Source organism: Coregonus lavaretus, assembly GCF_964263955.1.
Source record: "Coregonus lavaretus genome assembly, chromosome: 19".
NCBI classification, from domain to species: domain Eukaryota; kingdom Metazoa; phylum Chordata; class Actinopteri; order Salmoniformes; family Salmonidae; genus Coregonus; species Coregonus lavaretus.
This window is the reverse complement of record NC_140006.1, coordinates 33,276,375-33,288,588: the sequence shown is the minus strand read 5'-3', so window position 1 is coordinate 33,288,588 and position 12,214 is coordinate 33,276,375. Positions and strand designations below refer to the sequence as shown.

General features: G+C 50.5%; 1 protein-coding gene across 3 annotated transcripts in view; it reads right to left on the bottom strand.

Annotated features, from left to right (window-relative positions):
- Window positions 1-12,214, bottom strand: part of LOC311146690 (chromodomain-helicase-DNA-binding protein 7-like) — a 95,291-nt gene that overhangs the window by 66,656 nt on the left and 16,421 nt on the right. For all 3 annotated transcript variants that reach the window (XM_084183224.1, XM_084183226.1, XM_084183225.1), the window contains exons 2-3: window positions 8,476-10,457; window positions 3,149-3,603 (exon numbers count right to left, since the gene is read on the bottom strand). In XM_084183224.1, coding sequence (XP_084039350.1) covers window positions 3,149-3,603; window positions 8,476-10,275 — 2,255 coding nt within the window. In that variant the 5' untranslated portion in view covers window positions 10,276-10,457. The remainder of the gene's footprint in view (window positions 1-3,148; window positions 3,604-8,475; window positions 10,458-12,214) is intronic.

The following is a 12,214-nucleotide window of genomic DNA, read 5'->3' as shown; positions in this document are numbered from 1 at the left end:
ATTGTCAAAGAGTCTAGCCACCCTAGTCATAGACTGTTCTCTCTGCTACCGCACGGCAAGTGTTACTGGAGCGCCAAGTCTAGGTCCAAGAGGCTTCTAAACTGCTTCTACCCCCAAGCCATAAGACTCCTGAACAATTAATCAAATGGCCATCCGGACTATTTACATTGTGTGTGTCCCCCTCTTTTACGCTGCTGCTACTCTGTTTATTATCTATGCATAGTCAATTTAATAACTCTACCTACACGTACATATTACCTCAATTACCTCGACTAACAGGTACCCCCTGTATATAGACTCGCTATTGTTATTTTACTGCTGCTCTTTAATTATTTGTTACTTTTATTTCTTATTATTTAATGTTTTTTTTTTGTTTTTTGTATTCTTTCTTAAAAATTGCATTGTTGGTTAAGGGCTTGTAAGTAAGCATTTACATTTTAGTCATTTAGCAGATGCTCTTATCCAGAGCGACTTACAGTTAGTGAGTGCATACGTGGGAATCGAACCCACAACCCTGGCGTTGCAAACGCCATGCTCTACCAACTGAGCTACATCCCTGCCGGCCATTCCCTCCCCTACCCTGGACGACGCTGGGCCAATTGTGCGCCGCCCCATGGGTCTCCCGGTCGCGGCCGGCTACGACAGGGCCTGGATTCGAACAAGGATCTCTAGTGGCACCGCTAGCACTGCGATGCAGTGCCTTAGACCACTGCGCCACTCGGGAGCTACATTTCACTGTAAGGTCTACACCTTTCAGAGCGTTGACAAATAAAATTGGAATACATTTGATTTTGATAGATGAATTCTGGAAGCAGAGGAGGGAACATGCCCCGATCCACATCAACGGGACAACAGTAGAGTCTCAGCCGTTTTCTATTCCTCGGTGTCCACACCACCACTCATGTCAAGAGGCAGCTGAAGAAATTCAGCATGCCACCCCCAGGTCCTCTCCAAATACTACCGCTGCACCATCGAGAGCGTCCTGACCGGTTGCATCAGGGCCTTGTAGGGGAATTGCTCTGTACACGACCGCAAGGCCTTCCAGCAGGTGGTGAAGAATGCCCAGTGCTCCCACCCATCCAGGACATCTACTCGAAATGGTGAGGAAGGCCCACAGCATCAAGGACACCACACACCCCAGCCACGAGCTGTTCACTCCCTTACCATCAGGCCAACGGTCTCGGAACATGAGGTCTGATACCAACAGGCTCAGAGACAGTTTCTATCTACAAGTCATCAATCAGCCTGCTGAACACTTGAACTGGACTGACCACCTGCACTGACTCTCCGCACCTTAGCACACGACTCACTCACCCACACACGCATCACAACTGCTGCTACCAGACATATGACTGCTAAATACTGCACAACTTAAACACTTTCCCCCCAATCCCCCCTACCCCAAAACACATGTAAATGTTGGACTATAAATTGTGCCTTCCTGTATTATCCTTAGCTAAGAAAAATATATTGTACTGAGCCAGTTACTTTATGTTTGTATTCTTATCTTGTATTATTTCTTATTGTTGTTGCATTGTCGAGAGGGAACCTGCAAAGAAGCATTTCGTTGGATGGTGTATACCATGTATATCCCGTACATACGACTAATAAAACTTCAAACTTCTAGATTAATCATTCAGGTTCACTCAACTTCTACTAACAGGTTAAGTTGACTGGAGACTTTCAGTAGTTTCATATAGGCCATGACTGAATGCTAAAGGCCAACCAACATGTTCCCACTAAAGCATGATGATGTCAGGTTACAATCACTGTGCAAGCTGGGGAAATAACTTTTGGTGCAGGAATTCACTAGCAAATCACAAGTGCCGCAACCAGTCCAAAGCTGAGTCCAAAGCGCTCAACTTGGTTTAGCAGCTAACCTTAATAGATGGCTGCTTCACAATTCACTCCCACAAACCCAGCACCACACCAGCAGCATAGTTAGTTCACTGAGCATGATCACATATGACCAACCAGTGCCCCCCCGGCCTACATGTGCTAAGACCACGGACGTCACTCCTCATCCACCTAGGTGTTAGCGAACTCTGGGTTGTGACCTGCGTTTCCCACTGACTGGTCACACGAGTGAGGGGTGGGATAAAGAGCACCGCACAGCTCAGGTGCAGTGTTGGCAACTATTTTTGGGGTGAAATTTGCTACGCTGTGCCACAGCTGCGGTCCCCAACATAGCGTTTTCGCCCCCTCTCCCACCGCATCACGCCCCCTCCCTTGTGCTTTTCTGCCTGTGTATTTGCCGTTGCTGTGACTGTTGCACAGGCAGCTTCTTGTACTCTCGTTTGCGGCAGAATTGAGTGGGAAAAGTCGCTAAATGCTATAAAAACCATAAAAACCCTCTGTGTCAAAACTACCCAAAGGCAGCCTGATAAGTAGCTGAATTTGTTGCTTGACTCTTACCAATAAAAGTCGCTGGAGGGGTCTGAAAGTTTGGTAAAAATAGCAACAGTCAACATTGATAAGGTGGTGTTGCTACCTTGAGGTGACCCTCCTCTATGGCCTGGGAAACAGGCCAGGAATGTAGATCAAATCTCTGATCTTGGAAAAGCAGTTGCTGATGGTGAGGATGCGTATGAGCTATCAATTCCAAGTCGACTTGAGAGTAAGGTTTATCCAACAAAGTCCTAAAAGCATAAATACTGATCTGAACAGAGACACAAATCAGCTTTAAGACCCTAGCCAAAACACATTCACAACGGTAGTAATACTGATCCCTGAGGGACACCAAAGCTTTAATTCAAAGCATTCAATAACAGTAGTAAGAGAGCAGCTGACGTAGAGTTATGGGCCTTGCCTAGCTGTAGCCTAGCTAATGTAGTGCTGGTATAAATAGCCTAGCTGTAGCCTAGCTAATGTAGTGCTGGTATAAATGCCTAGCTGTAGCCTAGCTAATGTAGTGCTGGTATAAATAGCCTAGCTGTAGCCTAGCTAATGTAGTGCTGGTATAAATAGCCTAGCTGTAGCCTAGCTAATGTAGTGCTGGTATAAATAGCCTAGCTGTAGCCTAGCTAATGTAGTGCTGGTATAAATAGCCTAGCTGTAGCCTAGCTAATGTAGTGCTGATATAAATAGTTAGGCCTAAACTAGAGTGAGGTAGCCTACATTTAGTTTATGTAATGCAAATGTAACCTACCTGGGCTTCTTGGGCGTCTTGGCCTTGGGGGTAGTGCTCTTGGCTTTCTTCTCCTTGGGCTCTTTGGGGGTCTTGGGTGTTTTCGGAGTCTTGGGTGTCATGGGCTCTTTAGGCTCCTTCTCCTTTGGTTTCTTCTTTGTCTTCTTCTCCACCACCAGCGATTCTTCCAGGGCGCCTGTCAGAGGGTCAACCTCCACCCAGGGACTGCCCCCGACCTTCTGTTTCCTCTCCTCCTTGTCACCTTCCTCTATACTTCCACCTTTCTTCTTCTTTTTGGGCTTCTTATCCCCCTCTGCTACTTCCTCCTCCTCAATCACCTTGGCTTTCTTCTTCTTCTTCTTTTTTGGTTTCTGCTCGGTGGGCTGCTTGTCACGGTTGGCTGGCTGGAAGTTTGCCCCCGAGGCGGGTGTCTTGTCAGAAGCAGTCATCTCAGATGATGGATCTGACGGGGAATACTGCCAGGAGAAGGAATAATACATTTGTAAATATTTTCGGCAGCAGGAGAAACAAAAACAACCAACCGCTCTGAGGCAGTTCATTAGATAACAACAACTCTTTAGGTTTAAACCGTTTTTGTTCAGATTTCCACAAGTCAAATTTCTCCGTTGTCCAGCAGTTCCCCAACCATTACACCTACCGCTGCCTGCCTTAGTCCTTACCTCTATCCCTGTATGGCCATTACTAGCTTTAAACTGTTCTTAAGTTCAGCATGGTGACAATGATAACTTTACTAAATCTAAACCTATAGCTCTACAGAGAAAGAGCAAATGTCTAACTTAGCCCTATAGAGACAACGCATGCAATTTATTCAGATTGCTGGTTCAAATTTGAATTCTATTCCTAAAGTGAGTCAGGGGATAGGACTCCTCTAGCCTCAATTCCTAAAGAGGGACTTGGTAATTCTTGTCTAGCCTCTATTCCTGTAGAGGCCGAGCTGGCTCTCCTCTCCATCCCCAGTAGAGCTGGCCCTTGCCTCTCCATTTCCAGTAAAGATGGCCCTCTCCTCTCCTCTCTATCCCCAGCAGAGATGGCCCTCTCCTCTCCTCTCCATCCACAGCAGAGATGGCCCTCTCCATCCCCAGCAGAGATGGCCCTCTCCATCCCCAGCAGAGATGGCCCTCTCCATCCCCAGCAGAGATGGCCCTCTCCTGCCCTCTCCATCCCCAGCAGAGATGGCCCTCTCCTGCCCTCTCCATCGCCAGCAGAGATGGCCCTCTCCATCGCCAGCAGAGATGGCCCTCTCCTCCCCTCTCCATCCCCAGCAGAGCTGGCCCTCTCCTCCCCTCTCCATCCCCAGCAGAGCTGGCCCTCTCCTCTCCATCCCCAGCAGAGCTGGCCCTCTCCTCTCCATCCCCAGCAGAGCTGGGCTGATAGGAAACACGTTGGCAGCTGTTTGGGGCTTCCAGCTGCCTGCAGTCCCAGCAGCAGATGGGAGGGGGGGGGGGGGGGGAATATGACACGAATAAATTATATCCATACTTCAAAAAAAAAGGAGGGGGGAGCACATTTATGGACATCAGCAAATTTACTGCAATATGCCACAGCTCTCTCCAAAGGAGTCTTAGAAAAACAACCCCCTTGTCTAAGCTAGTTCAAGTGTTTCCACTAAAGACAGAGCGAAACAGAGGAAGAAAGAAAATTCAGAAGAATGAAAGACGTCCTGTTTGTAGGGCACTCGTTTTATCCCGGAGGCCTGCAGATCGCTCAGAGACAAAACTTGAGAAACCACATCAACTGCGGCAGTCGAATGCAAATTTCCTGTAAACAGGCGAGCAGACAGATTTGGTTGCATGGTGCATGCCAAACATCACCAAGGTCACAGAGAATGTGTTTACGGCCATCCACAAACAGAGGTGTGCAGAAGAGAGGAGGGTTTGGGCTGCTGCTTTAATGGATAAATGTGCTCCTCTTGCCCAGCTTCCCCGATAATCAATCAAATGAATGACAATGGGCCCGGTGCACGCACTCACTGCATCACTGATGTGACAGCAGCGACGAATACGATACGGACGGTATTGGGTTTCACCTCTCGGAGGGGGAAGAGTGACGTGCCGGTTAATCTGACAGCCAAAGTGCTCGCTCTAGAAGCTAAATACTCCCTAAAGGAGCAGAGCAGAGGGCCGCCGCTGCGGAGTGGCTGTGGTCTTTCATACCCAACACTATCAGGGTAGGCAAAGGGCCTGACGAAGCCATCGAGATGCTACAAATATGGTTATCCATTTTTTACATTCAGTATTCCTTGAAAGAGCCATATGATGGACAATGATGCTAGTGTTGTGACAATACCAGTATGGCAATATTTTTTCCATGGCAAAAAAGAAAACACGAAGCAGACCAAACTCTTTGGTCCTTTAAGAACCTACCGTATGTAAAATATTGTGTGATATAGCTAGGAAAATAAACATTAGGGCTGTTTTCCTAAATAAGTTAAATCCGCTTCGTGTTTTGTTTCCATGCCACGATACTAACGAGTATTACAATACTGGTATCATCCCGGTCCTAAATGATGCCGTCAAAAATAATTGAGTCAAGTGTATAGGCCTAGTCTCTGGTGTTGGAGAACAATTGGCTGGTTCGTATTGTGGCCAAGTATTCCTGGGGTTAAGGAATTCTTATTTTCAAGGTGACTCGTTTTTGCAACTAGCAGACGCTGTTTCACTCCCAGGCTGGGGTTAGAAATCCCAGTGCCAATTAGGGTTAGTGTCAGTTCCATTTCAATTCAGGAGATTTCTTTACAATGAGGGTTGTTCAATGATGGCAATTCTTTACTCTTAAAACAAAATGGAAGGCTGTGGCCTAGGGGAGTAAAAGGCCCAAGACAACCGTCACCTGATATTTCGGTGGTTTTTGGACAGAGTTGGGGCCACCTTATATAGGAGTATTTTGGGGTTGGAGCACTTGAGGGACAGGGCTGAATATCCAAAAATGGGCCTTACCGTCATTGGACGATAAGTTGATATTCCCAACAGCCCTAAGGTAACAGGGGAATAAGGGCACTCAGACTTTAAAACTTTACCTTTCTTTTGTGACTTTAGATACCAACCAAAGACAAACTATAAGCACTATAAGTTAGCCAAGAATGAATAGAAAGCTATGCGCTAACCAGGTGCAGAATTCCTACAACAGCAGAATTTGAAAAGGCAGAGTCTACAAGGACACTTTTCCTCTTGAACTCGTCTTTCAGTTTATCCCCTTGGAAACAAATTGACTAGCGGGAGGTGAAGTGATAAAGACGTGCCAGTTCCATCAGTCATAGGAGAAGCACACATTTGTAAACATTAATTCTGCCAAACATGCCTAGTTAGCTAGCATCCGCTGATCAAATCTATGGGCTTGTTATGCTCGTCCAGAGCCAACTCAAGATGGGATCAAAACGGATGCAATGCTACTGAAGTATGCTATCCATAATTCCAGCCTTCAACACAGGTGCTGCTTCTGGCCCTCGTAAAAAAAACAAGTATTTTTACAACTAAATAAATCCAGCCGGCACTGCCAAAGGGCAAAGCAATATTTTCCAACTCCATAGACACAAGGTAGGCAGATACCTGGAATATTATGAATGTATATTGGTAATCCATTGTTTCCCACATCATTGCTTTGGCAGATCACAGGGAAATTATGAATTAAAGTAGTCTCCAGAGACTTGCTCTAATGCCTCCTTGCCTGACGGAAACAACTGGCAGCATGTTGGTTGGTTGGAAATGTTGACGCCGCCAGCTCTGAATGTTGGTTGGTTGGAAATGTTGACGCCGCCAGCTCTGAATGTTGCTAAGCGTGGGAGGGGGGACAGCAGAAATTAGGCGGAGACCGATATCATCAGTTTAATCGGCAATCGTTTTTGCTCAGGCCAATGGTGATATTTAGATGTGTCACACACCCTTTATTGTGAGCGTTCTGTATAGCAAGCAGCACCAAAGGTCATGGAGCCAGCTCTCTATCAGCGCAGCGACCTTGAGCTGCCGACTGACGTTTTAAGAATACGTACGTAGCGCAGTGCAGTGTGCACTAGCCACCCATTACTATATTACAGCATACAGGACAGACACGGCTTAGAGCTGAAGGAGCTGGTCTCTGAATTTTAGGAATACGTAGCCCTGCGTGCCACCCTATAACCATATTAGAGAGTACTGATAAGAGTTGAGAGCTGAAGAACCAGACAGAGACAGCATCAGATACACCATAGGAGCCATAACACCATCACGGTCATCAAGATGTCCTCCGGCGCATTTCCCTCAGCCAGACTAACAGATAATGGGGGTACGTTCATGCAGCCTGGGACCGAAGCGCACCGAAGCGATGCAATGTGACTTAACTGTGTGCCTAACATCTAGGTCATTCACACTGGGCAAATTAACTCCGACATCTTAAATGTCAACCACAAAACTCCCTAATCAGAGCCCCAGTATCGGGAAGATGGGGGGAGGGGGCTACTCTGGTAAGGGGAAGAGGAGGACTGGAGAGTGGTGACGATGGTGTGAATGAGGAAGACGACTAATAGAGATGCTAAGTGCTGGATGTGTGTGCTGCCACAGGGCGGCCATTGTATGTGAATGGGTCAGCAGAGGAGGAGGCTTTGAGCACAAAACAAGCTAATGGAACCCAGGGCACGTGACTGACACACACACAGAGCGAGTTATTGAGAGATGCTAACCTCCACTCCCTACTGGCTGCCCCCATCCTCCCTTCTCCGCCCCCTTTCTCTCTCTCTCCCTCCTGACAGGGCACATCTTGCTGTACACCATTAACTCATGCATGAGTCCTCCGAGACAGACAAGTCAAACACACAGAGCAGAAGAGAGAGAGGAGGAAAGTGCAAGAATGAGAGAGAAAGGGGAAAACAAGAGGAGAGAGAGCAGGAATAGAGGGAAATAGAAAAAAAGAGGGGGAGACAACGAGAGAGAGAAGAGGGGAGAAAACAAATGAGAGAGAGAAGAGGGGAGAAAACAAATGAGAGAGAGAAGTGCGCAGAGAATAAAGGGTGAGAGCAGAGCGGGCGGAAAGAGAGCAGACGGGAGAGGAGAGAGATGCTTAGAGAGCAGGAAGGGAGTATTCCCCCTTCAGATAGAGGGGAGAGGGGGTGGGGATGGGAAGGGGTTAGGAGATTAGCACTGTGGCGCCTGGGTCTTGGGGAGGGCCAGGATATGCAGTGGAGAGGAAACAAACAGCTGTAAAAAGCTATTTCCCACAAACACACACCTCAAAACCCCCATTCAACAGAGCACCGCTGAGTTTTTAAATGTCACGCACCCACAAATACGCTTGCGCACATGAAAACAAACTCACAAAAAACACCACACACACAGACCTCAACATCAAAGCAAACTCACCTGTATGTAAGGCACTTTCTGGGGGGTTGGAGGCGACTGGTGTGCTGCCGGCGCCCAAGGTGGCTGGTTGGGCGGGGAGCTCTGGTGTTGGGGGCCGGCCAGATGTGTCTGAGCCTGTGACGGGGGCAAAGCGGCATGGACTGGGTGCACCTGCTGCTGGAAGGCCATGGGAAGAGGCTGCAGCCCAGGTCTGGGAGCCTGTTGCTGGGGAGGGAGCAGCCGCTGGTCCTGTGGTCCTGGAGGCTCACCGTGGGCCATAGGACCTGGAGGTCTCACCTGGTCTAGTGGGCCTCTCTGGTTGGGGGACATGCCCTGGTAGAGCTGCTGGCTCGGGGGCATGTGGGGGTGCTGCTGTGGGTGGGAGAGGTGCTGGGGATGGTGTTGCGGTTGCTGAGCGCCTAGGGGAGTGGGGTTTCTCTGAGCGGGGGCCATGGGGTTAGGGGCCTGGAGTGGAGCTCCGGGGTACCCCCCTACCTCTGGAGCAAGGCCTGCACTAGGGGGGCGGACCTGTTGAGGCGGAGGTGTGACCGCGGGGGTTCCCATACCCCTCATGGGGGACATTGAGGGGGGAGAGCCATAAGATCCCTGAGGTGGTGTGGGGAGGTGGGGCTGCTGTTGCGGGGTGGCCTGGGCCTGAGAGGGGTGCAATGGTTGAGAGGGGTGCATGGGCTGTCCGGTGATTTGGTTGGGGTGGACAGGCTGCTGGTGTACCTGAGGGCCAGGGTAGCGCTGTGGGGCCCCCCCTGCATTGGGGTACCGCTGGACTTGGGCTGGCCCCATGGGCCCGCTGGCGTTACTGTTGTTGTTGCTGGTGCTGCTGAGGCTCATGCCGGGAGTCATCCCTGCACTGACGGCTAATCCCTGATTAAGGTTGCCGTACTGGGGGTAGGGGGGGTACGGCCCTGAGCTGGTTACAGCACTAGGAGAGGCTGCCTGGCCGTGCATGTTGAACCCCATGTTCTGGTGGGGCCTCCCGGCCAAGCCCTGCTGCTGCTGGCGAGAGGTGTGGGAGGCCATGGTGTCCTGGGGGTGAACAGGGCCCTGGCCGGGACGGTGGAGGAACTGCTGGGGGGGCTGCTGTTGCTGTGCCGGGTGGCGCATGGGGGGGCCTGTCATGCTGGGGTTCTGCTGGAGCCCCACGTGGCCCATGTAGTGGTTGGGCTCCTGGCCCATGCCCGGAGGGAAGTGGTTGATCCTGGTGGGCGTCTGGGTCTGGCCAGGGTGGCCCTGCATAGTGGCGTAGTCGGCCCGGCCCATGTAGGGGCCCATCTGGTGGCCTTGGCCCTGGGGCCCAGAGAGTCCGTGCTGCTGGTGGGAGGGGGCCTGGGCGGCTGCCTGTTGCTGCTGGAATGGAGGCCTGCCCTGCCCGGGGCCAGCCTGGGGGCCCCACACGGCTCCGCCATCGGGGAAGGACTGCCCTTGCCCATCGCCTTGGGCTCTGGGGTAGACGTGGTGCCCCCCTTCGGGTTGTTGGGGGTTGTTGTGGTAGCGTGAGTGCGGGGTCGCCATTCCGTTGACGGCGGGGCCGTTGCCCAACAGCCGACCCTGGCCCTGCTGCTGCTCGTAGCCTGTGAAGGGGTCGTAGGGGTGGCCCATCTTGGGCTGTCCAGGGCCGGCCTGCGAGGGGTGGTGGAGGGAGTTGGAGGAGAGCGACCCGTAGCCCTGGTGCTCATGGGGCATCTGCTGTCCCATGGGGTTGGGCTGGCCCTGGGGGAAGCCACAGTCTCCCAGGCCCTCCAGCCCGTCCGAGAATAGGTTGGCATCGTCCCCGAACAGGCTCAACATCCCCGGGTCAGCCATGGCTGCTGGGGCCCTGGCGGCTGGGGGGAGTGGAGCTCCAGGGAATCTGTGCTCACACAGAGGTGGATGTCCTCAAAGCCGCTAATCCGCTAACTAATCTGCAGCATGTCACTCCATATTTCCCTAATTCTCCCAGAGAACAAGAATGCAGAGTCAGGCAAAGATAGGTTACAGGACAGGACCTGGAGGGAGAGGAGGGCAGAGAGTGGGACGAGAGAGATAGGAACAGAGTATTAGCAGGAGCAATATCAGATGAGGTCCATTGTGCAACCTTATTCCCGTTCTTTAAACTCCTGCTAACTGAATTAGAGTTCTTAAAAAGTGGCACAAGTTTAGCAATTTAATCAGTTGTAACCAACAACCCCCCCAGATAGCCTTTTCATCCCATCCCCCACCTCCGTTTCCATTTGCTTTCAAACAAAAGATTTTCTTCCAACACACACACACACACAGAGAGAGAGACAGGCACCAAACCTAAACCCATTCATTCTTTAGGGAAAGAACAAAGGCCTGGGCAGAAGCAGGGGTGTTTAAACAGCAGCTGCTGCCAGATCAGCCCGGCAGATGTGAGAATACAAGGAGGGGAGCCACCTGCTCAAGTGTGTGTTTTGTTGGGCAGAGAGGGAAGGAGAGAGAGAGGCAGATATTCAGAGTGTGAATGTGTAAGGGAGTGAGCGCATGCACATATATTTTGAGTGAGTTTTTCTGTGTATGTGTGTCCTCAACCTGCTCGTCCCCTGAGCTCTAATCAGATGAGCAGGGGTTATTATGGAGGTGTGAGAAACCAGGCTGAAAGGAGAGCCAGCACAGGGATTGGATGTCCAACTCAACACGCGACATGTGTTTATGCGTTGGCCTATGCGTGCGTGCGGGCTTAAAGCTGTGTGTGTGTGCTTGTTGTACCTGAAATCCTCAAAAGTCCCCACAAGGACAGTAAAACAAGGAACATTCTTCCTCATGAGCACATTTTCCAGGTCGCCACGAGGACAAAGGCTATTTTAGGCTTAGCGGTTATGGTTAGGGAAAATAGGATTTTGAATGGAAATCAATTTTAGGTCCCCACAAGGATAGTAAAACATATGCTGTGTGTAGGCTTGAGACGCTGTGTGTGTATGTTTGAGAAGCTGTGCATGTGTGTGGGGGGTTGTTGTGGTAGCGTGAGTGCGGGGTCGCCATTCCGTTGATGCAGTGGTCTAAGGTGGTGCAGTGGTCTAAGTTAGCACTGCGATGCAGTGCCTTAGACCACTGCACCACTCTCTCCTGAGTGGTGCAGTGGTCTAAGGCACTGCATCGCAGTGCTAACTGTGCCACTAGAGATCCTGGTTCGAATCCAGGCTCTGTCGCAGCCGGCCGTGACCGGGAGACTCATGGGCGGTGCACAATTGGCCTAGCGTCGTCCAGGGTAGGGGAGGGAATGGCCGGCAGGGATGTAGCTCAGTTGGTAGAGCATGGCGTTTGCAACGCCAGGGTTGTGGGTTCGCTTCCCACGGGGGGCCAGTATAAAAAAATATGTATTCACTAACTGTAAGTCGCTCTGGATAAGAGCGTCTGCTAAATGACTAAAATGTAAATGTAAATGTGTAGGTGGGTCTTAGTATGTAGCCTGTGTGTGTGTGTGGGGGAAGAGGAATGAGTCACCTAAACTTCCCCAACACTTCCCCAACTAGAGAATTCCCCTCCCCCCTACTCTCTCCCTCCCTGTTACCCTCCTTCCGCCCCACCCCCAACTTTTCTCTTTCTTTCAAGCCTCTCCACATGGCTGCTAGCACTACTACCACTGACCTTTCGTCAATGAGCGGAGGGGAAACCATTTCCTGATAAATAGCAACTTTACAAAAAGGGGACATTAGCATAAGCCCTTGTACTTCAGAGACACTGATTTTGACCTTCTCAAACTCAAAAAAGTTAAGAAATCTCTGAGGAGAGAAAGAGAATGCAT